The sequence below is a fragment of the Diplotaxodon limnothrissa genome, linkage group LG1 (genome assembly GCF_057381915.1).
Source record: "Diplotaxodon limnothrissa isolate DT_005_m linkage group LG1, D_limnothrissa_male_GT1.1, whole genome shotgun sequence".
NCBI lineage: Eukaryota > Metazoa > Chordata > Actinopteri > Cichliformes > Cichlidae > Diplotaxodon > Diplotaxodon limnothrissa.
The window spans coordinates 19,593,620-19,620,910 of record NC_140596.1 but is presented as its reverse complement, the minus strand read 5'-3'; the positions used below and the strand labels follow the sequence as shown (position 1 = coordinate 19,620,910).

At 40.1% G+C, this 27,291-nt stretch overlaps 1 protein-coding gene across 1 annotated transcript; it reads left to right on the top strand.

The window, feature by feature from the left end:
* The first annotated feature begins 234 nt into the window (after positions 1–234).
* Positions 235–27,064, top strand: aldh1a2 (aldehyde dehydrogenase 1 family, member A2). Its single transcript, XM_085374740.1, has 13 exons — positions 235–423; positions 7,966–8,070; positions 9,577–9,717; positions 10,275–10,404; positions 12,739–12,800; positions 13,478–13,606; positions 15,895–16,008; positions 23,114–23,216; positions 23,826–24,010; positions 24,127–24,291; positions 24,610–24,767; positions 25,945–26,019; positions 26,251–27,064. The coding sequence occupies exons 1-13, from the start codon at positions 307–309 to the stop codon at positions 26,321–26,323; spliced, it is 1,557 nt and encodes a 518-aa protein (XP_085230866.1). The 5' UTR covers positions 235–306; the 3' UTR covers positions 26,324–27,064.
* The last annotated feature ends 227 nt before the right edge of the window (positions 27,065–27,291 follow it).

The following is a 27,291-nucleotide window of genomic DNA, read 5'->3' as shown; positions in this document are numbered from 1 at the left end:
ACATGTAACAGGATGAATTAGTGTAGAAAAGCGTCAGCTGTTGGTGAGTGAGAACACTGGAAACTGAGTGCACCGGGAGTGTGAGGTGGGTGGGGTGGATGTGTTCCTCCTCCTTAACACGCATGGCTTTATGTAAATGCTTGAATTTATTTTTCAAAAGGACAGCCCTTTTCTTTACCCAATGAAAATGAACCGCTGCTGACACCTGGCTATAAACCCAGGAAGGAGTCCAAAATCTCAATCAGAACTGTGCTGAAAAAACCCAGAGAGGCGCAGGCAGGCAAGACGAGCGCAGAGACGGCCGCGATGACTTCCAGTAAGATCGAGATCCCGGGAGAGGTGAAGAGCGACCCCGCTGCTCTCATGGCATCGCTCCAGCTGATGCCCTCACCGGTGCCCAACCCGGAGATCAAGTATACCAAGGTCTGTGTCTCTCCACAAACCGCCGCCGACCGAGCAGAGTTTATTTTACGCGTAACGACTCACAGCCTGTACGCGCAGATCTTAAACCTAAACTTGGAAATCTTTAGAAGTAAAGCGAGTTTGTGAGTCAGCAGCTGGAGCTTCAGTGTCAGAGCGTGTGGCTGAAAGCAGACTAGAGGTGATGAAAAATGATCCAGCAGAACTTTAGAGCTTTAAACCTGGCGCGCTGCAACTTTTAATTAGATTGTTTTTCCGCTCGCACGCGCTCAGAGATGATCATTAAATCTTAAACAATCCGTGCGCGACTCACTGAAGCGGTGACGAGCGTGTGGCTGATAAAACACGTTTTATTAATATTTTTAGATTGTTGTGTTCTCTAGATAGGCCCATCGCTTCGTGCGTTTTGAAACACAACTGGTTTCCTAACACAGTTCAGCCTTTTTGTTCTTAAAAAAAATTAAACATGGTTAATTGGCCTGGTTTTGCTTGTAGTTAAAAGTGCGCATGGTGCACAACGGCTATGATTTTAAGTAGACGCCAACAACGTATTAACAAAGGGCGTGTCATAGTTTGACCGTGTTTTAAGAAGTGCACCACATGCTAAACTTTTACAACACTGAGTCACGTGGCCAATTTTTTCCGCCGTTTTAATGTAGTTTTTATATTTATTCCATCTGGAATACATTATCCCTAATATCACAGGCCAACCTCATTCCAGGTTACAGCGTGGGAAAACAATTTATAAAATATACTTTAAAGGGGTATAAAATAATGATACTGGGAGACTTGAACCATGTATTGAACCACTGGTTTTTATTTAGTCTATTTTTATTTTCCTTCCTATGTGTTCTCGTCATATTCACTGAGTCGATTTACTGTTATTATTACGGCCCAGGATCATATTAGGCATCAGCTAAAAAGAAAAAAAAAACCGCAACCAAAATAGTTTCTACCTGATCTTTAAGCATTTTTCTATTAATGACATGAGTGATGGCAGCACACTCAGGTCAAATGTTTCCGTTTCTTTTATCTAAGAACAACATATTTAGTGAGGAAATAGTTTAGAATTAAAATTTATTTAAAATATATTTTCTATTGTTCTTTCCTTTTTCTTTTCTTTCTTTTTAAAGATATATATATATATATATATATATATATATATATATATATATATATATATATATATATATATATATATATGGTGAATTGCTTAATCCTGCTTGAATAAATAGATGTCTCTTAAAAAAACAAAACAAAAAAACATTAATTAATCGGATGATGTCACTTTAAGCCTCTGGGCTTTGAAAGTGAGTCTTCACCCACCACAAGTGATGAGTCACATGAAAAACTGGCATGATATGAGTTGTTTTGATTTGGTTTGATGTCTAGATTATCTTCATTCTTTCAGTTTTATTTTTTATTCATGCTTATGTTGCTGCACTTTTAGGTAAATTCACAGTATCAGTAGCAGAGGTTTGATCATCAGTCTGAGCAGCCTGATTGTGTCTTGCTGCACTTTGTCGCTACTAAAACAGTCTTTTAGCTGCAGAACAAATGTTTTTATGATTGTAAGATTAAAGGGCATCTCGTGCAGAGGACAGGCTGATGATAATGTGGTGGAAGTTCATTTGCTTTTATAATTGCTCTGCGTTAACACATACCTCAGTGTTTTAAGTGCAAAGGGCACACTACTGCTGCCCTGTAAAGACAATGGTGTGTGTTGTCCTGCTAAAAGCTTTTCATTCCCTCTCAGTGCAGAATGTTAGTTAAAGGAGTGGAAACAACAGTGTACAGGAGGAAATTTAGGAAGCGACTTGGTGAATTAACCCCCAGGAATTTGGATCATCCAGTCCCTGATGGTTTGGTGGACATAGGGGGCAGAAGGGCCCTGATTTATGGGCACCCCTGGCGTGGACTCTCCTCACACCCTGTTCCTGTTCTCCTCCCTGCTGACTGCAAAGGAATCAGCCCACATTGTTCACTGATGCAGTCCTTTTCCCTCAAATATGATTTTTAAACACATTTTCTGCAACATAAAGGCATCTGAAACTTTTTCCAACTTAATGAGAATTCAAAAACTTTAATCAAACTTTGATCGCAGTGACTTTTCTTTGCTTTGCAATGCAAAGATCAGATGACTCCGGAAGCAGAGATATGCTGATCCATTATCGTGCTTCAACAGATCTATAACAGGGAAGCATTTGATTAAAACAAAAGGGATAGTTCAGCCAAGGTTTGCCCCTTGTCCTTTTCACCAAGTCACAAACCACTCACAGTGAAATTGTGTGATCGTATCAAGATATCTTCCTGCTTGGATGCAAATCATATTAAAGTGGCATTTATAGTTTTTTAATACCTTCAGGAGACTTTGTAGTTTTAATAAATACTCTAAAACCTTGAAAAGAAAGCATACCCCCTCCCATCCTCTACCCCCACATTTCTATTATTAAAAGGATCCAACAGCTGGGTTACAAGACAGAAAGAGTTTAAAGCCTGATATTACCACAACGGAAGCCATAAATAAGAGGACGATGATAGCTATTTATTGACATTTTCCACTTGTGCCAGAAGTGGAGAGGAGAAAGACTGATAAATAATTAAGGAGAAAGTATCCCTGCTCTTTGTAGCAGGTGATACTTGTGGCTTTGTTGTGGTTTTTCACACTGTTGAGTGGTAATGACTTGTTAAAACAGACACTCGGTGGGACAAATTTAACAAGAAAGGCCCAGCTTTGTTTCTTCTGCTGTGGATGAAGAGTCTATAAAATGTTTTTACATGTGGTGAGAAGAGACGATTTAGAGGTATTTTACGACATTTTTATTTAGTTATTCTTAAACGTTTGCACATGTCTTGTCTTTCTGATATTATAGAGACTTTATTAGAGACTAGAAACTACAAGAATGCTCCACAAATGTTAATATTAAGCTTCTGATAAAAATGCACTTTTGTATTTGCGTTCATAGCACAAATAAAGTGAGAACGCATCTGAAGAATTGACAAGGACCAGATTCAGTGGCCTTGTTCACCGTCTGAGTTACAGATCTCTTAATCTAATCAAGTTATAAATTTTCATTGTTGCTTTACTCGTGGTGGCATTAGTGCACTTTCACCATAGGAACCTGTGCAGAGCCCCTCTGATGAAGACCCATGAATTTGTAAAGCAGTCTATGCACAGACATCCACTCAGTGTGGATGAATAAGAGACTCCATCAATCTGTCACTGATTGAGATAGTACAGATGGAGGCTTGGGGCTCCCCGATGCTAGGTGCTGTCCACCGGGGTGTAAATTATGACCCTGCCTCACTGTGTGGGTTAGTGGCCCTGCCTTGCCAGAGTCTGACCTGCAGTTCTGGAGTTTTTCACTTCAAAACCACCATCTTACCGCGATCAAGATCAAACAGAGGCAAAGTTAGTGGATACTGTGCAACTAAATGATTTATCACAACGAGCACAGCAAGATCCCCTCCCTCCTTTCTGTGCCTTTGCTTTCACAATCTCCTCGTTCGCACACACATGGCTGCGTACTCTCTAAAACACATCTCTTTGATTGTGACAGGGTACGTGTGCACCGCCATTAATGTGTCCATTGGTGTGAAATGCCTGCTTGTGCAGCGAGTGTAAATTATCATCTTAGCAGACACGTCAACATCATGTCCCCTGTCTCTTAATCACTTTTTAAGGAAGAGCAGTGACAGCGAGGTTACCCTGTTAACTTCCCATACCTTCAGTCTGCGGCCCTCTTGACAAGAAAACGTGTAAATCCTTACGGTGTCATTATGAAAAACACTTGGCTTCATAAATCTGTTGGAATGGGCTCTTTTTCGCCGGCGAGCACAACACGACACAGCAGAGACCGCTTTTCTAGATGTTTATTTGTCCGTGGAAAAAAAGCATGACATTTCTTTATAAATTACTTCCTCCTTGTCCAGTGATCCCATGAGTGAAACTATGTTAAAACGTTCTTTAAAACCTCCCTTGACCTGAAATATAAAGAGTGGTTAAGTACACAGGAAACCCATCAAACCTCAAATGGTAGAAAAAACACCACGAGTGAGAGGAGAGGTCAGTTTTATTGTTGATTCATGGAAATTAAGCCGCACATGGTCTCGAGGTTTTTTTTCCTTTGTTTTATTTTGCTCTGTCTTTCATTAGGACTGCAGATTAAGCTCTTCTAGGTTTTGCAGTAAATAATATTCATATTGAGTCTGATAAAAATTGAGCGTTAGTGTTGGGATTCATTGCCGGCCGAATAAATCTGCCCAGAAACGTTGTCACACTGGCACCAGCATCACTTCTGGGGATGTTATTAGAAAGGTGTGCGTTGTGTTAAGCTTGTTTCTTGCTTAACGTCGTTGTCAGGACAAACAGCCTTTATCAGTTGCCTACTCAAATTGACAAGACAAAGGCGTTTGCCAGGCAGTGACAATGAGGCCGCCCTCGCCAAACCCGAGAGGGCAGGGTGGCATTGTCTCTGGGTGTGTGAATGAAAAACATGAAGGCTCCACGGTGTCAGACATGTGGAGAGGAGTAGGAGAAAAAAAAAGAAAAAAAGAAAATACCAGCTGGTCTCCACTTTCACATGCTCTCCACTCACTTGTAACAGTAGTAATTATAAGAGTTTTGAACACCATCCAAAACCAGAAAGGAAATAGAGGTCCTGTGATAGGGGAGGATATGAAACTTCCTGCGCAGACGAGTGTTGCAGGTGCCCGTAGGATTCATCTGGCTGTGGAATCTTGGCGTGTTGTGTGTAAACACACACGTATGTAAACCTTCACACACACACGCGCGCGCACACACACAGACGCCCCTAAACCCCCGCGCCCCCTCTGTCCAACCGACGAGAAACGAGTAGCCTTACATATTCTTTCAGCATGTGAGCTGTGAGAAGAAGCAAAGAGCCAAACAGATGTTTTGTTGGCTGCATGAAGTATTTTGGCATTTCATACTTCCCGTTACAGTTCACTCCGAAAAAATGAATCGACACAAATACCGCACAAAGTTTTTATTAACGTGGAAAAAAAGAAGGAAAAAAAGGAAAAGTCGGTATCGTTTACATTTTAAACTTTGTGTAACATGAACAAATCCTGATTTTAACGTTAATTTATTTGTTGTTGTTTTTTGTAATTACAGAAAATTAAAGCTGAATTGAAAAAAATACAATCTTAAATTGTAGTTGTTTATATTGTGCCTCATCTTTTTGTGATCCCCATCCCTCGCAGGCTCGTACCGGATGATGGGACCGGCGATTTTTATAGAAAAGCAAGAGATTTGCTAAATGTTTGCAGCTGCTCTGTGACCCATGCAGAAAGCCCTGACCTATAGGCTTACTCATCCACATCAGGCCTCCTCGTTATTATTCAAGCAACATATATTGGACTCAGTTTTAATCCTCTCTCCCATTTGTATAAAAAGCTGCAGAACTAGATCTTTAAAGAGTTTTTCATACCTCTAGTTTAAAATGAAATATAGAGTAAATAAAACCTGGGATTATTTGTATCCATATTAATTATTTTCTTTCATCTTGCGTGCACTTTTGGGATTTTAGGCCCTGAATGGCAGCACAGACTTTCATAAACATGAACCTATCATGTGAAGTGATAGTAACGACCCCGCAGGGAATGGGAAAGAAAACACAATTAGTCATTTGAAAATGTGAACCCTTGCACTTGCTTTTTCATCCTTGCGTTCTTTGCCCCTCGTCCAAATGATCCTAAAAGCAATTTTAAGAAACCTTGAGAGTTGATTTACGACTCCAGCCTGTCATCTTAATCAAGTCTCTCAATGGAACGAGACAAAAGTCTAACACCAGTCCGAGCCCAGCGAGAGGGCTGAGCCAAACGGCGTCTGACAGTTGTCCTTTTCTGGCTGTGATTTAGGTGGGGCCTGCTCCACTGTTGTCGTGCTTCATCCGTTCTCCTTTAGCAGCATCTTGTGAGAGGGGTTACGCCATGCATAAAGCTACCCATGGTCTGCATTCTTGCTCGGACTGTTGAGGCTGTCAGGGGGCTCCTCTGATTTAGGGCGCCCCACTTCAGTGGCCCCTATAAATTTAAAAACTAATTCAGTGCTCTACAGGACTTTTTGTTTTTGTAGCTGGCCCTCTGCTCCTTATTGTTACTGACAATTTTATGAAGTGCTCTTAATGAGCAGCAGATTAAAGGTGGCCTCTGATGGTAGGCGCCTGAGAATACCAGGCTGGTAGAGGGAGAAGTTACTCAGGCCTTTGTGTGGGGGACGGTTTGGGGGTAAGCAGTGCAAAGGAATGATAGGAAAATGATCGTGTACTGTATTTTTTTGCCTTGTGAAGTGGTACATGGAGATACTGAACACCTTAAACACGTGAATGCGAGGTAATCAGATGCAGAGTCCACATTATGAGCCAGTGAGCCGTGGGAATGATACGGAGGAGGGATTGAGGGAGGGAGGGGGGCAGAGTGATGTGTTTTTACTGTGACTCCAACGGTTTTCAGGAACTTCGGCATTTTATACCAGCCCGAAAGTAAACACAGCTAACACTTTACAGCCAATTAAATAGTACTTAAAGCCCGGCGTTTATGGAGGTAAACATGTTGGAGAGTTTAGGGAGGCTACAGCCAGTGGGATACTTGAACCCTGCTCTCAGGTTTGCTCTCAGTACATCAGAACTCCTCTAAAGTAGAAGGAGGGTAAGAGCGAATATATACACAGAGGGATTTGTGCCAGCAGATGTTCTCCTTGCACTCTATCTATCAGGCAGACTGACAGCCATTAAAAACAGTGTGAGTAAGTCAGCCTAATGAATCCAAACATGTCAGCGGGGAAGGAGGTTTTTGTCGCTGACCTAATATGCTGGAGGTACGTTTAAAATTACATATGACACATACATGTACTTCTGTGTCATAACTCTCAGTTTTGGAGTTGTGTAAACATTTATTTTTCTTTTTGCTCGGCAAAGATGTTGCATATGTCTCGTGTTGGAATCCAAGGACTTGCTGTTTAACGGAAGACTTGCTTTAACGCATCACAGAAACCAAGTGCAGCACGTGTTTTATGATCTCGTAAACGAGCAGCGATGTTGTGAAACGTGTGTCTGTGTGCTTGGGGGGTGGGGGGGCGGATTGTGTAGGTGGGTGGGGGTCGAGTGTGTGATTGGGATTTATCTGTACCCCCACATCCACCCACCCCCTTTGTCTGGATGGTGGAGCACTCCCTAGAGAGCAATGCTGAACAGACAGGAATCTGTGTCCAGATTTCCAGAGATTCTCCCTGGACGTGTCGCTGCGTGAGAGCTGTTTTTCTTTCGCAGTCCACAAACACATAGCTGCAGCAAAATGGTGAAATGAACGCATTACTTAATATAATATAAATATTTTTAAATTAAAAAAAGAGCAGCCATTGTTGCACGCTCATGCTTAGCATGTTTGGAAACTGCCTTTTCAGGCTTTCAGTGCTACGTGTGAAAAGGATACATTCCAATAATAATTTTGCCTATTTAATGAATTTAAAATGGGTTATATCTCTTACTAAAATGCCCAAATTATCTTCTTCTTTTTTTGCAGATCTTCATCAACAATGAATGGCAGGACTCTGTTAGTGGAAAGGTCTTCCCTGTCTACAACCCGGCTACTGGAGAGCAGATCTGTGAAGTCCAGGAAGCAGACAAGGTAAATGTTATACAATGTTTTATGGTGGAGTATTATTATAAGTATTACATTACATAAGTATAGTTAAACCAAGTAAATGGTTAAAGTCATTACTGTTGATGGATGTAGAAGTTTTTATTGGTAAAACTAATTTTTAACTTGTTCATGTTGGACTAGCGTGCAGGCTTAAACAACAAAAGCAAGCGTTCAGTGGATGTTAGACAATATACAAGATAAAAAAAGATAAAAAAGACAGAAAAGATAAAGGCAGAACTACACACACACACACACACACACACACACACACACACAGGTGGGAGGGTAACCCAAGTGAACCTCATGGGGTGGGGCAGATGATCCCAAAGGACAGAAAGCAACATGAGCAGAAAGTAAAACCTCAACAAGACCCTTGATGTTCAGCAGATACATTCACATGATGTGCAAACACAGAAGAGATAAATGCAGCTAGAAATAACAAATTATTCTTAAAGTTTTTCTTAATTCATTTGCTCCATATTTTTATTCTTGGGCTTTAAAAGAGTAGCTTTAAATTATTCATAGTTCAGTGTTATCTTTATTAATCATATACTTGGCCTTGCTCCATTCCCTTAGTTCATCAGTTTAGCCCCTCCCACTTAAAGCCAGTTTTCTTTTGATTGGCTGTCTCTCACAAACAGTGGGTTTGAACAGCTGCCAGCGTGGCCTCTGTACTCACAGTACAGTACTTTGAGATGAAAACGTTAGGATGCCCTCTCTTTCTCTTTCTCATCACACAGAGCCAAGAGTTAAAAAAAAAAAAAAAAGCTGGTGTAAACTGAGCATGCAGTGAGGTCTGGAGTTTCTGGCTCACAGGGATTACTTTTATACATGATGACCTAATTTTCTGAAACTTAAGCCATGTTTAAAGTGAGCATGTAACAGTATATATATTTGAAAAGCATAATGGAGCTACCTTAAATACATGTAGTACAGTAAAAAGAATAATGAATTTCTCTGTACTTAGGTTTCAGCGCTGGAGAGTCTAACAATGAAAGGTGGGGGGGGGGGGGGGGGGGGGTTACCCATAATCAGGAAACATATCACTTCATTTGCATCGCAAAGATTAAAAAAAGTCACACTTTAGGGTTAAAGTTGAGACTTTCTGTGTATCTTAGTGAGTGCCCTGTAAAAGGTTAACCATCTTTTTATTGGATAGGGCAGTGCAGAGAGTAGGAAAGTGGGGAGAGAGTGAAAACATGCAGGAAATGGTCTGTAATGAACTCCAACTCTGGCTCCTGCAGTAAGGACGCTATCCTTTGGTACATGCGTTGCATGCTTAAACAGGTATAGCAATAGTGTTGGCCTGGAGTCTAGTCTTTAGCCGTCATACATGAGTGAAATAGCTGGATCTGAAATATTAAAGAAAAGCAAAAGCACAATATGAGACAAATCATCTTCAGCATTCAGCATATACACTTCTATGTCAGATGTAGGCCTGCTAAAATGCAGAGACAGATCATGAAGTGACATGTTTTTTTTCCCCTGTAGGCTGACATTGATAAAGCCGTGCAGGCAGCTCGCCTGGCCTTTTCTTTGGGCTCTGTGTGGCGAAGGATGGATGCTTCAGAGAGGGGTCGACTGCTGTCCAAACTGGCTGACCTGGTGGAGAGGGACAGTGTCTACCTAGCAGTAAGTGGACAAATACTGGGAATGTTCTCTTATTTTTCCTCACATGTTATTAAATGCATTTTATGCCTTTTGGAAAGAAGGATCTACAGTTGCTTTTGTGCTTGATAGTACAAATACATGCAAATTCTATTTATCCCCTTCGTATATTTTATTTATATTGTCTCTGTATTTATATATATATGTGTGTGTGTGTGTGTGTGTGTGTGTGTGTGTGTGTGTGTGTGTGTGTGTGTATATATATAATATTCTGTAACTCTGTAACTTCTGTCGGTGCTGTGCTTTTTTGGAAATCGAATTTCCCAGAGGAACCCACCCGAGGGATTAATAAAGTTCTATCTTATCTTATCTTATCTTATCTTATCTTATCTTATCTTATCTTATCTTATCTTATCTTATCTTAAATGTCCTAAAGCGAGCATATTACTGCCGTATTTGTAGTTAAGTGTTATCTTAGTGTCACATTTCACCCATGGGTGCGTGTAAAAGATAGAAAACAGTATGGAAATATGTGAAGATCAAAAGGTTATATCACATATTTGTCCCTCGTCTCTCTTCAGACTATTGAGTCACTGGACAGTGGAAAGCCTTTCCTGCCCACTCTGTTTGTGGACCTCCAAGGAACCATAAAGACACTGAGATACTTTGCTGGATATGCCGACAAGATCCATGGTACTTCCATTCCAATGGGTAAGAGCCATTTGGACTGAGAGAGATGAAGGGTACTAGCAGTTAAAGAAAGGATTAGTCAGATGGTATTAAAGAAAGAGCCAGGTTTGTGTTTTTGTGTTTGTTCCTCTGACTTTTTGGTACCAAAAAACAAACAAAAAACGCAACAACACTCAACTGAAATTGCAAACTTAACATATATGATTAGTCAGGATTTAAAAACTGAAGCATGTGTGGAAGATCTTTAAATCTACTTCTTTCTTCTAATGGCCAGCAGGGGGCGACTCCTCTGGTTGCAAAAAGAAGACTGACTGTATAGAAGTGTATGAGAAAGATCACTTTCTTTATGATCTGCTCTTTGACCTCAGTAAACACTTTCCTTGATTAATAAACCAGTTAAACGCTTAAAGATTGCAACATGATGTTTATTTTGTCATTTTTAGTTCCCATTTAGAGAAAATCTATGATAATGAAAGATATGCCTTAGGGCGTGGCAACCTGTAGTTGATAAATCAATTCAATATGAATGCAACACGTCGCTCTTTGCATCAGCTTGAAGTTTCAATACAGAATTCCTCAAACAATTGTTGATGTTGAAAAAGTTAAGAAAGTGCCATCTTTATAGAGATCCTTAAAAGTATTAATACCATGACGCTTCCACTGTACATAGGTACCAAAATCGGTGTTTATTATATACAACAAGCAGCTATAAACATGATTTTAAAACACTCAGAACAATAAAATAAAAAAAATCTTTGTAGCCTCCGTTAATCTTTTCCTACGCTGACTGAAAAGCATGTGGACAGTCAGGAGAACTATGTTATAATATAGGAACCCTGTAAGAGGAGCATGAGAATGCACAATTAATATAGGGATTTAAGTTGTGCAACATAAATTTTTTTTGCTTTTAAGCTACTTTAGAGACCTTTGACTAGGATCATTGCATAAATTCTTGCAATATTTTAATACAAGGCTTTTTACAAGTACAGGAAATTTTAATCTTTTTTTGGGGGGGGGGGGGGGGGGGGTGTCTCTATTTGACATCACCATTTATTACATTTTTTAGTAAAACAAAACACTCTTTTTATTTCATTGTGTTCAGAGTTTTGCAGAAAGCTAAGCTTACATTCAGCGGGTGAAGGTAACAAATTGGTAATCAATCTAAACACATTAGAGCCAGCTGCCAGTGTTGCCCCTCTAAAGCAGCTGAATCTGAGGGTGGAAGAGAAGAAAGTTGGCTGTGTGTTTTAAAAGGAAGAAAAAAAAGAATGAGAGAGACTGAGAGGACATGGAAAACATCCTGATACCGCTGTATTGTCCCTCTCAAAGCTTCTCTTGTACGCTGCTGCCAAACCAACCACGGCGAGCGTTTTCCCAGGGCTTTGGTCTAAGCTTTATTCCACTTGTAGGCTTTCAGAGTAAATAAATAAGGGTATTCCTGTAGCCTGTATGATGTAAGTAATCATGTTTGTTCACCTGTTAGAATGAGGCGCAACACAGCTACCATGAGCTGCTCCTCTGCAGCTATTTGTCTTGCCTGTTATGCTGATACTGTGGTGTTAAATTTATATCAGAGACGGCATGAAATGAATGGGGAGTGTCATTATGTGCAGCACCTTTGGCAGTACAGTTTGGTATCATTTACACCACCTGTGCCAAATTGAAATATAATTCATGTGCAGGCGTCATTCTTTCAAACAAGGCTTCAGATACTCGAGTTCCTCCAGAAAATGTCATGCCTACTGGGTTTGTAGATTCATTCCACAAACAATAGCAGTTTTGCAAGATCCACACTGGAATACACGGACAAAAAAAAGAAAAAGTTGAAATATGGGAATCTTACTGCAGTTTTGTATCTGTTGTCAACGTGATTGTTTAACTTGTCATCCCCCCACTGATCCTTCCAGTCCAAGTGCAACATTAAGCAATCATCAGCTGACCACTGTGGTAACAAATTTATACACACATTTCTCAATATGAATTGTTTTTCTGAAAAATGAACAAGCATGGCACACCCTCAGCAAGTACCTCCTTTTTACTCAAGTAATGCAAGAGGAATGAGCAAACCTTTCCAGCATAACACCCATCTCTATGACCTAAAACAGTTACACACATGCCTGTGCTGCTGGAGGAAACGTAATCTCTCACCAGGGTAAAGCAACAAGGAACAAGGAATGTGGATTCATTTGCAAATTAACATGTCGAGTCAACAACACCAGGGGAGTCAGGTGGTGACGTTTTTCATGTGTTTAGAGGGATTTTTTAGTATTTCCTATTAAGTGCTTATTTGTTAAAGTGTTAAAGCTAGGAATAAATAACCCAGTTCTCTCTTTGCTCATGTGTGTTCCTCTACAGATGGAGAGTATCTGACATTTACCAGATATGAGCCTATTGGAGTTTGTGGACAAATTGTCCCTGTGAGTATAACTTTTCTGAAAAGTGACATGCAAACATGACAGGGAAGTGTGAAGAAAAAATAAAAAAGATGGAGTTAGCTGCGTCTAAAAGTACTGAATTACATTCTGAATTTTCCAGTAATTCCCTGTCAGCCACAGTTTTTAAATCTTACCGGTAATCCCCCGCAACCACTCCAAACCCCACCCCCTCCAGTGTGCCGGTGGCTTTGAGGAAAAGGGAACAAGAAGTGAGAAGCAGAAGAATGAGCTAAGGGATTTAACAGAGTGTGTTTGAGGAAAGAAGAATGATGAGAAAGGAGGAAAAGATCAAGGAGAAAGAGACACTGTTGATTGTGTAAGAGTGCAGAAAGCGTGTGGTTCTGTGTTGAGCCCCATGGGCTCCTGTGCAAAGCAGAAATAACACAGGCCTGTGTGTTGAACAGTGATACGGGTCTATTGCACATGTGTTGCAATTTCCCGACTTTCTCAGAATACTGTGGGAAGAGAAAATACTGTACAAGTGCCGAGAACATTTTCTCACTTGACTATGTTTAGACAGAGTGAAAATGAGAGTGAGTGACTTAAGAGCGATGAGTTATTGAACTTGACTTGTGACCACCCAGTGTGTCAGATGCATGATGTCTTTTTCCGGTGTTTGTGTGTGTGTCTGTGTGCGTGCGCGTGCGTGTTGTACACAGTGGAACTTCCCTCTGATGATGACAGCATGGAAGCTGGGCCCAGCACTCGCGTGTGGAAACACTGTCGTCCTGAAACCTGCTGAGGAGACGCCGCTCACCTGCCTCTACATGGCAGCTCTAATCAAGGAGGTAAATGACAGAGTCACTATGACGACAGCAAACATTTCGCACGCACAGTTTCAAGCATGAGTGCTGAACTAACTGAAACAGAATCACTTATAGATTTTATTTTGCCAAGGACACAGTGTTCACTTTGACTTTGGCCAACACTTTATTTAGACAGTTCAATGTTAATGTAACCAAAAGGCGATAAAAAACAGATGTTTAGTGAAGTGTCACATCGATTTGGTGCATCATCTCAGAGTCAGTGAAGTAGGACTTGGCCTTTATGTTATCTCCAGCCAATATAGAGCCAAAATGAAATGGTTAGTTTGCCTCAATTATGCAAATGAACTTTTTAATGATCTAAAACATACACATTTTAGTCTCTTAATACAACAATAAAATTAATTAAGGATGATAAAAATGAAACATTTAAAATCTTTCTTTATTTTAATGAAAAAAAAAAAGCTCAGAATTAGCATCTGTCTGGTGGGAAATGCTGCAGAAACAGTAATAATGAGATTAATATTGTGAATATCTATTTTTGCTGAGCTTTCACGCTGCATTTAAAAACCTTCATGTTGGTCTCTGTCACATAATTAAGTGTCAGAAATACAAAATAATTATCTGATGCAGAACTAAACACATGTCTAGTGTCTCTAGTTTACTACCTCTGGTAGTTTAGTCAAAATAAAATCCAAATATTAATATTAATACAGCTAATTCAACTCAATTCAATATTCACTGTATGGACAAAAGTACTGGGTCAAACCTATTAATCTTTGAATTCCAATGTTTTCATCTACTGCCTTCACACACATTTGTAAAAGACTGGGTCGTTCTAAAGAACTCACTAAATTTGAACGTTTTGCTGTAATAGGATGCCACCTATGCAACAAGTCAGTTTGTGAAACTTCTACCCTCCTAGATATTACACGATCAACTGAAAGGGGAATTACTGCAATGCGGGAGGCTTTACTAAGAACAGCAACTCAGCCATGAAATCAAAGACCACATAAAGTTATAGAGCAGCAGCACCAAGTGCTAAGGGAAAATAGTCCCTGAATGTCAAATTACAAACAGCAAAACCTCCTTTTGCTTTAACATCAGCACAAAAACTTTGTGCCAGGAGCTGTGTCATCATTGTGTCATCAGTACTCGAGCAGCATTAACAATGTGTCTCACATCCTTCAGCAAGTATGGATGTGGTATATATATATATATAAACAGTATATGAAGTATATACAGTACTGCTGTCTCATGATAATTAGGTTATGTACTTAGCAGAAATGGCTACTGAAGCATTTCACAGTGGTTAGCAAGCTAGCTGTGCCATTTTGTAGACATTTACAGCTTAACTTAACATGTAACCACTCATACTAAATTCTTCCACGGGGAACATTATTAACAATATTTAAACATTAATACATAGACAAGAAAAAACACCCATAATGTCAAGGTCTGCTAAAAATCACCTGCTGCTCGGTTGCTAATTAGAATTAGCATTCCCTCGTACAGACTTAAAATATGTACTCCCTAACCTTCTGCTAAGATGGCAACCTTTGAGAATAATACAGGCAGTATTTTAGCAGTAATAAGTACAGCATTATCATACCACATTGAATAATCCCACTTTAACAATAGCATGAAGAGTGATGAGAGCCTAATGATGCACACACTAGCTAAAATGCTAAATGACTAATAAGGAAAGTTATTTTAAGTTTTTATTTCTAAATTTGATATCAGTTTATTATGAATTCAGAGAGATCACAAGAACAAATGTTATATAATCACATAGTTTCATATGTTAAGTATGGATGTGACAGTCAACATAAAAGTGCTTTAGAAAAATTAATTCAGGGATGCTCTGGTGTCAACTTTCTTTTTTCTTTATTCAGTTTTTCCTGGCAATAGTGCCGAAAACTCCACAAAATAATAAAATAAAATCTGAACATCTTAAACACGCTGATATAAATCTCGAGTAAATTCCAAACCAGAGCTCTTTGTAGTGAGTGCAGCTGTGTACAATAAGGATAAACACATGAGTAAGTTCAACAACACAGCCTGACATGGCAATGTATTGAAGCCAAATAATGGACAAATTTAAGTGTCTACATCCTCTCTATTTTTCCCCTGTCCTCTCCGGCCTCGCCTCTTCTTGGAGACTATCTGTCTGTTGCCTTTTTGATGTTCTCCCTGCTCTCTGCTTGTAGGGAGGTTGGGTTGGGTCCGGATTCCCCCACACTGCCTGTGGTTTTGCTTGGCTCTGCTGTCATCTCCGCTAAAGCTTGTTTCCTCTCATATTGTTTTGACAGGCCGGCTTTCCACCGGGAGTCATCAATATTTTGCCAGGATTCGGGCCAACAGCAGGAGCTGCAATTGCTTCACACATGGGCATAGACAAAGTGGCTTTCACAGGATCAACCGAGGTACTTTTCTCTCTAGTGGAACTGCTCAGATCAGCATCTGCCTACTGCTAGCTTTTGTCACTGAACACAGTTGACACAGTGACCAACATGTGCAGAGCATAAGAGCAGGCTGGGTAATTAGGGGATGTTGTGTGCCTGTATTGAAGTTTAAATGACAAACAAATGGGGTCTTACATAAGCCGCGCACCCTGTCATTACTCCTCATGACAGGGCTCTGATTTTATCGCACACACATGCACATATTTGCGCTGTCGAGAGTATACAAACAGGTCTCTCTGAAAACACTGCCTCTCGTCTGTTTTCCCTCAGCTGTCTTTGAGGTATTAATGCACCTCCATACCGCTTTTCATTTAGCTCACCATCAGGATATACCCTTACAGCTCTTGAGAACAGGGAAGCAGTTAATAGGAAGACAAAGGACATACCATGTTAGGTGTTGAGCCTTGTGGTCTGAACAGATTCCTGGAGTCAGCGAGAACAGCCAGAGTGACGGCAGATCCCTTTCTACAGATCATTTATAAACATCTGTCATTTCCATGTTGACTAACCCCTGTATTAAAACCATTTACAGTAGTCCTGATGTTGTAGTGATATTTTTATGTGACCATCCTGTAATTTACACCTATCTTTAGCAAATAACACGGCCTTATGTAATATTTGTTTTGACTCCTGCATTGTGTTGGAGGCGCCATGTGTACAGTATGTGTAATTGGAGCAGTCCCTGATAAGCCCATACAGGTACAGATGTCACAGATAAAAGCAATGAAAGCAAAACCGACTGGAACAATGAGACATTCGCTCGTTGGACCTTTTTTGCCTTCAGAGGTGCCTTAATCCGTCATAGCATAGGTTCTACAAGGTGTTGGTAACATTCCTCAGGGATTTAGGGTTTTGTTGATGTGATGATAGCATCACACAGTTGCTGCAGATTTGTCGGCTTCACGTCCATGATGCAAATCTCCCGTTCCACCACATCCCAAAGGTGCTGTACTGGATTGAGATCCAGGCAAATTGTAGCCTTCCTGTTTTTAACTGCTGTTAGCCGACAGGAGTGCCACCCGGTGTGGCTGAAGCCAATCTGCGTGCTGTGCGCTTTAGCGATTCTGCGCTGGCATTCTGGCCATTCCACTCTGAACTTATTTCCACCCAGAGAACTCCCACTCACTGGATATCTTCTCTTTTTCAGATTATTCTCTGTAAAATAGATGGCTGTGTGGGAAAATCCCAGTAGATCAGCAGTTTCTGAAATAGTCACACCGGCCTGGCACCAATAACCATACGCCCTTCAAAGCCGCTTAAATTACATTTCTTCCCCATTCTGATGCTCAGCATGAGCAAGGGGCAGTTGAACCAGTGTACCTAATTAAGTGGCACATGAGTAGACATATTCCTGTAAAATGTAAACGTGAATGTCACAGGGAGAGATCATCATTAGTGTACGCCGTTGTTTGCATTTCAAAGATCCTGGATGTCGATGAGGCGGATTTTAAGTGACGCTAATGGACTCGAGGAACAGCTGTGAGAGTTGACCAGTCTGTTGCTTCAACACTGAAATTTCCCCAAAACATTTTTAAATGACTTTGGTGATATGCTGGGTTTTTTTCTTTTTATGAAACAATGGTGGATTTTTTTGTTTATTTTTTTAAATATCTGGATAACTTGCAGAACTGAATTTGTTACACACATTTATGTCTCAGTTTAAAAATCAACATTAGCATCTGGGCAGGAGAACAATTCAGCTTCAGATATATTAAGAACTGTTGGTTACAGTTATATCTGCTAAGGTTTGGGGTTATGCAGTTGTTTGTGGGGTTCATTGTTATTATAATAATAATTAATATTATTATGTTGTGTGATTTATGTCTGTCCTCTTGAAAATTCCAGTAAATTTATTGTCTACGTGATATGGAAACAGTTGGTGTTCGTACCAATGGTTCTAACTTTTAGAAAGTCATGACAGGGACCAGACTGAAGTAATTGCAGGTAGTGGTTGCTGTCCAATCGATTAGTACTGAAAAGTCTCATAAATGACATTATTCATTTATTAGCCTTTGTAATCTTTACCTCTGTTCATTTATAGGCTGCAAAGCGGAGGCATCACTCCCTCAGGACCTTTAGTTTCTTCCATTTTAAAACCAAAATATTCCCAAAATAGTGATTTTTAAAAATATTTTCACAAACAAATGCTTCCATTTGCTGAAAGGGTGTCGGGAGTCTTTTGCCCTGCTCCCTGCACTTGCTGCACAGACAACCCTTAACAAATATATCATCAGTTGCCTGTCGTAGGACTGACGGCAGGCCGTTGGAAAATATTTACATATTGCCCAACCCAACTAAGCATGTTAATATCATATTGTGTGTTTGTGTGCATGTGTGTGTGTGTGTGTGTGTGTGTGTCCATGCTGACATAAGCATTAAGCTCAAACCACAGCTGTAGACCATATTGTTCCTAAAAATGGCCACAGCATTGCAGAGTTTGTCTGTGTGGAGCCAGGACCTTGGGCTAGCCCATGCTGGTATTAGTTACATTAACCACAATGTGTTAAAGATAAGCATTACCAAAATAATGCATGACTGCATCATATCAAAGTCTCCTTAAATACAAACAGAGTAGTAGAAGTGTGCGTCTGGAGAAAAAAAAGTTTACTCTTTAAATAGAAACTCTGAAACAGCTGTCAGCCAGCTGTAAATCAACGCCTCCTGCCGGGCGTTACAGCCTTCCGTTAGCTACCAGTCTTAGTAACACAGCAGTAATTTATAAAATGACCAATGGTACACACATTAGATTGTACAGCTGAAATCATCAAAAACTAATGTGATCTAGTTTTTGCGGGAAAAAACGGATCCATTTTGAAGCAGGAGACACATTTATTTTGGAGCCAGCATCTAGCAGCTTTCAGCAACACTGCATTAGCTACATTTTGGAGACTAGACCACACTGATATTAGAAACGATCAGACACCCATGAGTAGTTCTTGATCAGAGACTGTATAAAGCATGGATGTGCCCACATTCAGAAATTGTATTGTGGACTCTGTTAGCATTTTGGCTGTTGCCATGTTGGATTTTGGGAGGAAGAAGTTACTTTATATGAATAAACAAGTGGCGTGCTAATTTATCACCTATCCATGAACTCGAGTGCAAAACACAGAAGCACATATCAGCAAAGCATGTTAAGGCAATTTACAAGCGTAGTGTTCATACTGTATTGGTTAACACATGTCAAATGATTAAGGGACACAAATCCCTAGGAGGGTTGTGTCAGGAATGGAATCTGGCATAAAAATCTGGCAAATCAAACTTATTGATTTATCCGCTTTTGTGGTGTCTTGTGAATAAGCAACCCAAGTAGTGAACTAATAAAACACCAGAACTTCACTCACCAAAGCACATAACTTCTGGGATGATTTGACCACACATCAAGCCCTAATGTTAGTCAGATAATCAATTAAAAATTCACCTACGGCAATACCGGCCCAGTCTAATGGCTGGATGTAACAAAAGTGAGGCCTCGTAGATGCTAGTCAGCTCCAGCTAAATGTGTTGGGAAAGCTGTCTGTTAATTAATAAGGCCACACCCCTAACTCAGTTAAGCAGGTAGATCAGTTATTAAAAAAATAAATCATTCTACTTATAGTTGATCTGAATGGCTATCTGTAAAGCACAGGGACATTTTTATGTCAAGCTAAACATGCTTTGTAATGCTGTACATGGCCATTTTATCATGGAAGTCTAATGAGACTCACTCCCTTTTGAAGCCAGCCTCAAGTGGCCACTAGAGGAACTGCAGTTTGTTTTGGTTTTTTTGGTTTTTTTGGGTTTTTTTTTAGCATTGTCTTAATTCATTCCAAGGCTTCTGATTGGCTGATAACAGTAACTATGTGTCCTTCCCTGAGTCGTACATGTATCGTCACATGATTTGACCTTTTCTAGGCAAACGCAAATAGTTCCTAAAATAAAAGTTCAGAACAGAAATGCGCTATTGTGGACACAGCATCCTTTGTGTTCTTAGCTTACTTATTTGTGTGTGTAGGATGTCTGTTCAATGTTCGTGTGAACTGGAGTCAATTACTGAGAAAAGAGCCAGCACTGTCAGAGACTGCTGATGCCCAGACAGTGAGTCACTGCACTGTAGTAGCAATGGTGGGATCCTAGCAAGCACCTCATCTCCTCAGACAGGATTGAAGGTGCTGGAGTAGCTACAGGTGGATTTTAGGAGCTCAGCTCATCTCTCACTGACTCACATGTGGCGGAGGAGTCTAGCAGCCCAGTGTGTTTCCTTTACCCTTGAATAAACACATGCTAAACTCCCCTTAGTCAGCCACTTTATGTTTCTGATCAAAGACAGACAAAACACATCAGAAAAATGAAGCCGAGCCAAGTTTTGTGTTGTATTTAGGCAGCTTCGGTACCAGCCGCAGCCCAGCTGTTCTGATCTTAGTCTTTCAGTATATAATGGGAAGTAGAGCGAAGAAGAAAAGAGCAAGAGAATGAGTCTTTAACATGTTTGAAGATGTTTTTCTTAGGGGTGGTTTGAAGAAGGGGGGGGGGGGGGACTTGGACACTAAGGGGTTTTTTCTTCTTCTTTATCTATAAAAGACACAGTATGAGTAACAGGAAGATGAATACTTGTTTAGGGTGTAGGATTGTGAGGGTGGTGTATGGGATTTTCCAGGCTTGTTATCAGTCCAGTTATTGCAACGTGTCAGAACAGTGAAAAATATTGATTAAAAACTGGTGACTCATTCTCACAACCTAAAATCATGTTTACCGAAATTGGCAAGGGGGTCAAATAGCGTCCGGCAGTTTTAACCTGTATCTTTTCATGTCGAGTACGTATTACTGCAACTGCCTTTATTAGTCTTAAAGCAGCAGGTTTAGATTAAAGGCTGTAACCAGAGGTGCACAGTCAGCCTGGCTCTGTCCAAAAGTGATGAATCCCACCATGTATTTATTATTTTACCAATTTAATTATTCATTTAAATGTCATGTTTATTTTTTTTAAGTTGCCTCATTATATGTTTGTTTTGTGTCTCATTTAAAACACGTTGAGTTGAATTGAAAAAGTGCCTAAACAAATAAATGTGCCATGACTTTAATCTCATATTAGCACAAAGTTCTGTTGCCTTTAGCTCAAGCTAGTTTCTCCTGCTCATAAGCTCATAGATGGTATGATGAGTGGGCGTTGCCACTGTGATGTCGCCTGTTTGGTACCTGAAATCTTATTTGGATTCCCTGAGTGGTTGGCGGTGGTTGCTGGAGGCTGCAACAAAAACTCTTACCACCTGCTCTCCAAGTGGTAGTAAAACTGGGAAAAATGCAATGCAAACTGGGAAGGCAGAACACTCACCTTCAAAGTAAAAGTTGTACCTTACCACTGGAACCAGAAGATTTCAAAAAGTGCTCAACTTTTACTTTGATGGTCTTTGTTCCTGGTTGGTGTCGCACTTTTAGCAGTTTTAGCAACACTACCGCTAGGCGAGCAGTTAACAAGCAGAGGCCCATAAAATACAAAAATTTCAATCACCAAAGTGGAGTACAAACCTGGACAAATAATCACACTGAAAACCATACTAATCAGTATGCAACAAAAACCTCCTAGTGATTGCAATCTTCTAGTGGCAATCTACCAGCAACACTAACAATCTGCTAGCAAAGCAAGTAGTGTGTTGCCTTTGCTTTATCATGTTTGTCTTCAAAATATCTTTGACCACTAGCCAAGCACTAGTAAAACTTAAAAAAGTGTGTCACAAACTGAAAATTGTAAACAAGAAAAATTAATTTGAGCTTTTTTAACAAGGTTGGCTGCAATGCTAAGACACAAATTTAAGCATCTCTTTTTCTGGTTTGTGTCATACTTTTCACAGTTTCAGTATTAGCTCAGACACTAGCTGGACAATGTTTATATGCAAGTACAATGCTTTCTTTTAAACTACAACTGCAGCAAAATGCTAACAGCCAAAGCAATCACAATGAGGTTTTTGCTAACTAGTTGTAGAATACATATTTTTGCTAGGGAGCATGTAGGCTTGCATTACTGGGATTTTATCAGTCATCTCCCAGTGACTGCCATCAGCATCCAACCACTCCTAAGCAGTCAGGGAATACAAATTTTTTCCTCATGACCAGTGGTTCTCCGATGTTTGCAAACTAGTTTCTTGGTCTATGAGACTAATGCCTTATTCAAGCGATCCTACATTGCCACCAAGCTTACTACACATCCAAACAGTGAATATATTAATGTTATGTGGTTAATGGTCACGTGCCTCCAAAAACCTCATCGCCTTCAAGTTTCACTAAATCTCCAGTCACCAGAGAAAAATATCTTTTCCCTGACTGGCTTACTGGTGATTGGTGGAGGTACAAGGGTATTGCTTGGTCTTCTTACCTTAGCCTGCTTCTAAAATATCTTACTATGCATAGCCTGTAATGTAGCAAAAAGAAGTGTGGATGTTATTTAATGATGTATTACAGAGAAAAACAAGGTTCAAGTAAAAAAATATTCATGGCTTGTATTCAAAACATTTTCAAAGATTTAATGATTTGTACTAAATAAAAATAAAACGTTCTCCCCCAGGATGAATTTTACACATGATTCTCTTGAGCAATAGATCTTTATCAAGGAATGTTATTCCTCAATCCGTAATTTATTATTCTTCATTTAGGTCATCTGATATCATCGCTCCTGATAAGGAGTAAAGTGGAAATTAGGGCAATAGAAGGATGAGATAAAACACCACAAATCCCTTGCCGTCTTTCATATCGTCACACCAGGCCCAACTCATACCGAATATCCCGTCTCGGTGTTATATCACAGTACACCACCCACACACCTTGTGGTTGCCTCTTCCTGTCCTACGGCACATATCAAATACTCTTCCCGGCAGAAACATCATTTTGTTTTCCTCTCGCTGTCGCCAAAAGCCTGTAACAGATATTCTTTCTGTGTGTTTGCAGAACTCATGTTTCAGGTGGCCTACCAGTATATTCCTTGTTAGGAGCTAACCAGCCTATTTAAGATATTTAATGGTTCCAGCTGATTTACTGATCTGGCTGTGAGCCTTGCATCGCCACGAATAAACCTCTGATCTGTTTCCTCTGTTAGGTCGGCAAGCTGATCCAAGAGGCAGCTGGGAAGAGTAACCTAAAGAGAGTGACGCTGGAGCTGGGAGGAAAGAATCCCAACATAATATTTGCAGATGCTGATTGTAAGTTTTGTTTTGTTATTTTGTTATTTGTCACTTCATTTACCTGACCCCCTCCCACCCAATGTCTGTCTGTCACAATCACGTTTTTTTTTGTAGCTGTGTGTCATATTCTTAGAAAAGCACTCACAGCTCTCACCCTTACTGAGAACCTTAAAATGTTCGGGGCTTAGCAGTGCTATGAAAACCTCTGGATGGATGGGTTTCATATAAACTCCAAGTGTCTCACCAAACTGGGGTTGCAGAGCGTCTCAAATGCTTTCAGCAGCCGTGAGAGGGGCACACTAGGGCCTGTAAATCAAGGGAATGGACCCCGACTCGGCCGAGACCCATAAATCACAGGGGTCCATTAACCCTTTGTGCACAACAGCGGGATCCTGTCTCTCAGGTGTCAGGTGTCAGATTTGCATGGGATAGCTCCAATAACATTGCACACATTGCTTTTTATAAACAGATAAATTTGTTCTGTCTTTATTGATATTTAATTTGTGCGTTGTTTCACTTTTAAAGACCAGTCAGGTCTTTTTTTTACCTAATAAGTAGCTTCATGGTTATAATTCTATACTACTTTTGTTTAGTTATTAACAAGCACAAATCTCTCCATTTCCCCAGTGGATCTGGCTGTAGAAGAAGCCCACCAGGGTGTGTTTTTCAACGCAGGCCAGTGTTGCACGGCAGGCTCTCGCGTCTATGTGGAGGAGCCCATATATGACGAGTTCGTCCGGAGGAGCGTGGAGAGAGCAAAGAGGAGGATAGTTGGCAGCCCCTTTGACCCCATGACTGAGCAGGGACCACAGGTGAGGAGCACAGAATCAGAAGCTGTGATCGGTTTTTCTATCATTTGCTCTGTAAATTTCATATATTGCTCATTTTTTCTGTCATAAGGGAGTAAGTCTGTCCTCCACCTCCACAGATCAGCCGAGAGCATCAGAGCCGTGTGCTGGAGTTCATCCAGATCGGCATTACCGAAGGGGCCAAGCTGGAGTGTGGAGGCAAAGCTCTGGGCTTGAAAGGTTTCTTCATTGAGCCTACGGTCTTCTCTAACGTCAGAGATGACATGCGCATTGCCAGAGAAGAGGTATAGTGATAAAGACTCCAGCACTACTAATGCATCTTGAGTTGATTTAAGGGCTGCAATAGAAGAGGTAGCAAAACAGTTCATGAATAAATGTAGAGGCTGTTAATAACCTGTTTCTCTAACCTGGAGAAAAAAAGAGTCACTAAAGCTGTCAAAAAATGTAAAAAGGTACCAAAAAGGATGGTGATACATAAATTAAGTCCCTAATTAAATGCGTTTACCTAAGAATAACTAATAATTTTGAAGTTCATAGTGAGTCTGTGTATTCTCATTTCTTTGATGTGTGATGTTAGCTTACCATTTACCATATTTCTACAGATTTTTGGGCCAGTCCAGCAGATCATGAAGTTCAAAACAATTGATGAAGTGATAGAAAGAGCCAACAACTCAGATTATGGTTTGGTTGCCGCTGTATTCACCAAGGACATCAGCAAAGCCATGACCATATCCACAGCCATGCAGGCTGGCACTGTCTGGTAAGCTCTATCTGCCGTGCTTCTTCAGCTCCATTCAGTAATATTTTTCATGTGAGAAATATCAGCCACTTTCCCGAAGCTTTAACTAACAGTCTGCTGATTTAGAATCATTACAGTAGCCACAAAGAAAAGCTTTTCTTCCCTTTTATCCACCCATAAGCTCAGATATGATGAGAAAATATCAGAAATAATGTTCCAGGACAGGACAACTGAAATGAAATTAATAGTAAATGTTACTTGTTGAGTTAACCTGCAATAGTTTCCATTTTTAATTACTTACAAATGGTTATGAGTAGAAGTATAGATAGCTGCCAGAAATCTTGCGTCACTTGTTATGCTTAGCTATTTTAATAACTCTTCCTTCATCAATGATGTTGACCTAATCACCATCGGGCAATTTTCATCACAAATGCCACATAAATTATTCTGTAACCAAGAAAGGATATTATATGCTCCATCCTTAATTATAAACATTATATTTATGAGTCCAATCACAAGACATCAGTAATAGGTAAGATCCAGAACTTTAATCATAGACATTGAGAAATTCACTCAGCAGGTGGTCAACTCAGGCAAAGAGACAGACTCCAAAAGAGGGGAGAAAAGTCATGTATGAGGAGGCACACAAATATACAAAAACCTGAGCTAGAAAGGAAAAAGAAAACACAAGTAGTGCAACTATTAAAATGGCATGAATGTTTGAGACTAAAAGGACAATCTAGAAATTGGGGGGTACTGTACAGGGGGTGTATGAAGACTCAGAGAGCGATCAGCTGAATGTGGTTCAAAAAACTGGCGAGAGAAGAACAAGGACATAAGTGATGAAGCACGAGAACAAAGTCTTTCAGCAGAAGGATGAGAAGGAAAAAAATCGCTGAAATATTTAATAATTTTACTTCATATTTTCGAGTTACTTCAAAGCATTGTTTCTGCAGCTACAGCAGCTGTAATCACTACGTTTACAGATATAGAACCTGACATTTTTTAACTGTGTTTGCTAAACAGCAAAAGAATAATTGTTATTGAGTTCAGGGGTTTTTAAAAATAGCTGTGATGATGAGAATGTAATTTTACATCCGTCTTCCCAAATGACGCTTTGGATAAAGTTGTGCAAAATTTTTATAGTAAACTGCAAGTCAACTGATCAAGAGTGATCAATGCTTTGTGTATTTCACAGGATAAACTGCTTCAACGCTCTGAGCACACAGTGTCCATTTGGAGGATATAAAATGTCTGGCAATGGACGTGAAATGTGAGTAAGACTTGGTCGTCTGCCCGCTGAATACACACAAATTAGTTGCAACACTAGTATTGCTGACTTAGTGTTTTGAAAGCCGACTTTCCAAAAAAGCTTAACATGATGTAAATCGCTATCTAAGAGGAAATATTCCTGCTCCAAGGGCCTCCAGCAGTGTGTACACTGTAATTCAATGTTGCTGTCAGCATTCGAGTTTAAACAAAATGTTTCTATTTCTTCTTTCAGGGGAGAAAACGGCTTGAAGGAGTACTCAGAAGTGAAGACCATCACAATAAAGATGGTCGCCAAGAACTCTTAAGGCAGCCACACTTTTTTTGGGAGTGGGGAGGGAGGAGGAGGTAGTGTCTTCCTCATTGTTGACAAGCTTTTGTCAGTCTGTCCATGGTGTCACACCACGACCCATCAGAGCTACTTATATCCATGATAACTCCAGGCTGTACCCACTCACTGCCTCCCATCCCTCCGTGGACATTCAGCCGCTTCCAGTCCAGGTATCGCCACTTGTGTTGCCCCCCTCCCACAGTACTCCATACCTTCTCCACTAACTACACTAAAGCACTCACAAAGACGATGGGGGAGGCTGCTCTGACTTCAAAACCCAATAACGACGCCCGTCCCAGCCGTTACAACCCCGATTCTCACCACCAGATGCTGGATGCTCAGAGACTCAGTTGCCGCACTTGCAATCAGCCCTTTAGCAGCTTGTAACCCGCTGGGTGACAGTTTTTCTCTGTACTGTGCGGTGTGATCGTCAAAACCTCATGTGTCACTGTCTTGTTAGAATTTGTGCGAGCACGTTCGCTCATTCAAAACCACTGATGTCGTCAGCCTCAGACACGAATGGATGAAATGTTAATTCTGAATTAAGATTGATTTCTAATTGTCTTTGTTTGTATTTTAGCTCATATGACTTAACACTGTATGTCGACCTTTGACTGATGTAAACGTGAAAAAACTTTAACCTCTTAAAAGCATTTTACTCTCACCTGCTAAAAGAGGAGTAGATGTGTTTTAAAATACATGTAACTGATTTTCATTGATGTCCATCTATTTTTATGTTTATACAATCATATGCTATAAAATTATAAAATGACTATAGTTGTTTTTTTGTTTTTTGTTTGTTTTTCAGTAAAATCTTTTTTTCTTGGAAAAAGTGTTTCGAGTCTTTGCCGATCAAAAAGTCTCACATTTTAATTCAGGCTAAATCTGTCTATTTAATTATTACATTAAATATCTATACTTAGCTCGTTATATTGATCCACATGT

Coding starts and splice junctions, on each gene's coding strand:
- aldh1a2 (XM_085374740.1), top strand. CDS start 307: ATGACTTCCAGTAAGATCGAGATCCCGGGAGAGGTGAAGAGCGACCCC. Junction 23,217..23,825: donor AATATTTGCAGATGCTGATT/GTAAGTTTTGTT, acceptor CCATTTCCCCAG/TGGATCTGGCTGTAGAAGAA. Junction 24,768..25,944: donor ATGCAGGCTGGCACTGTCTG/GTAAGCTCTATC, acceptor TGTATTTCACAG/GATAAACTGCTTCAACGCTC.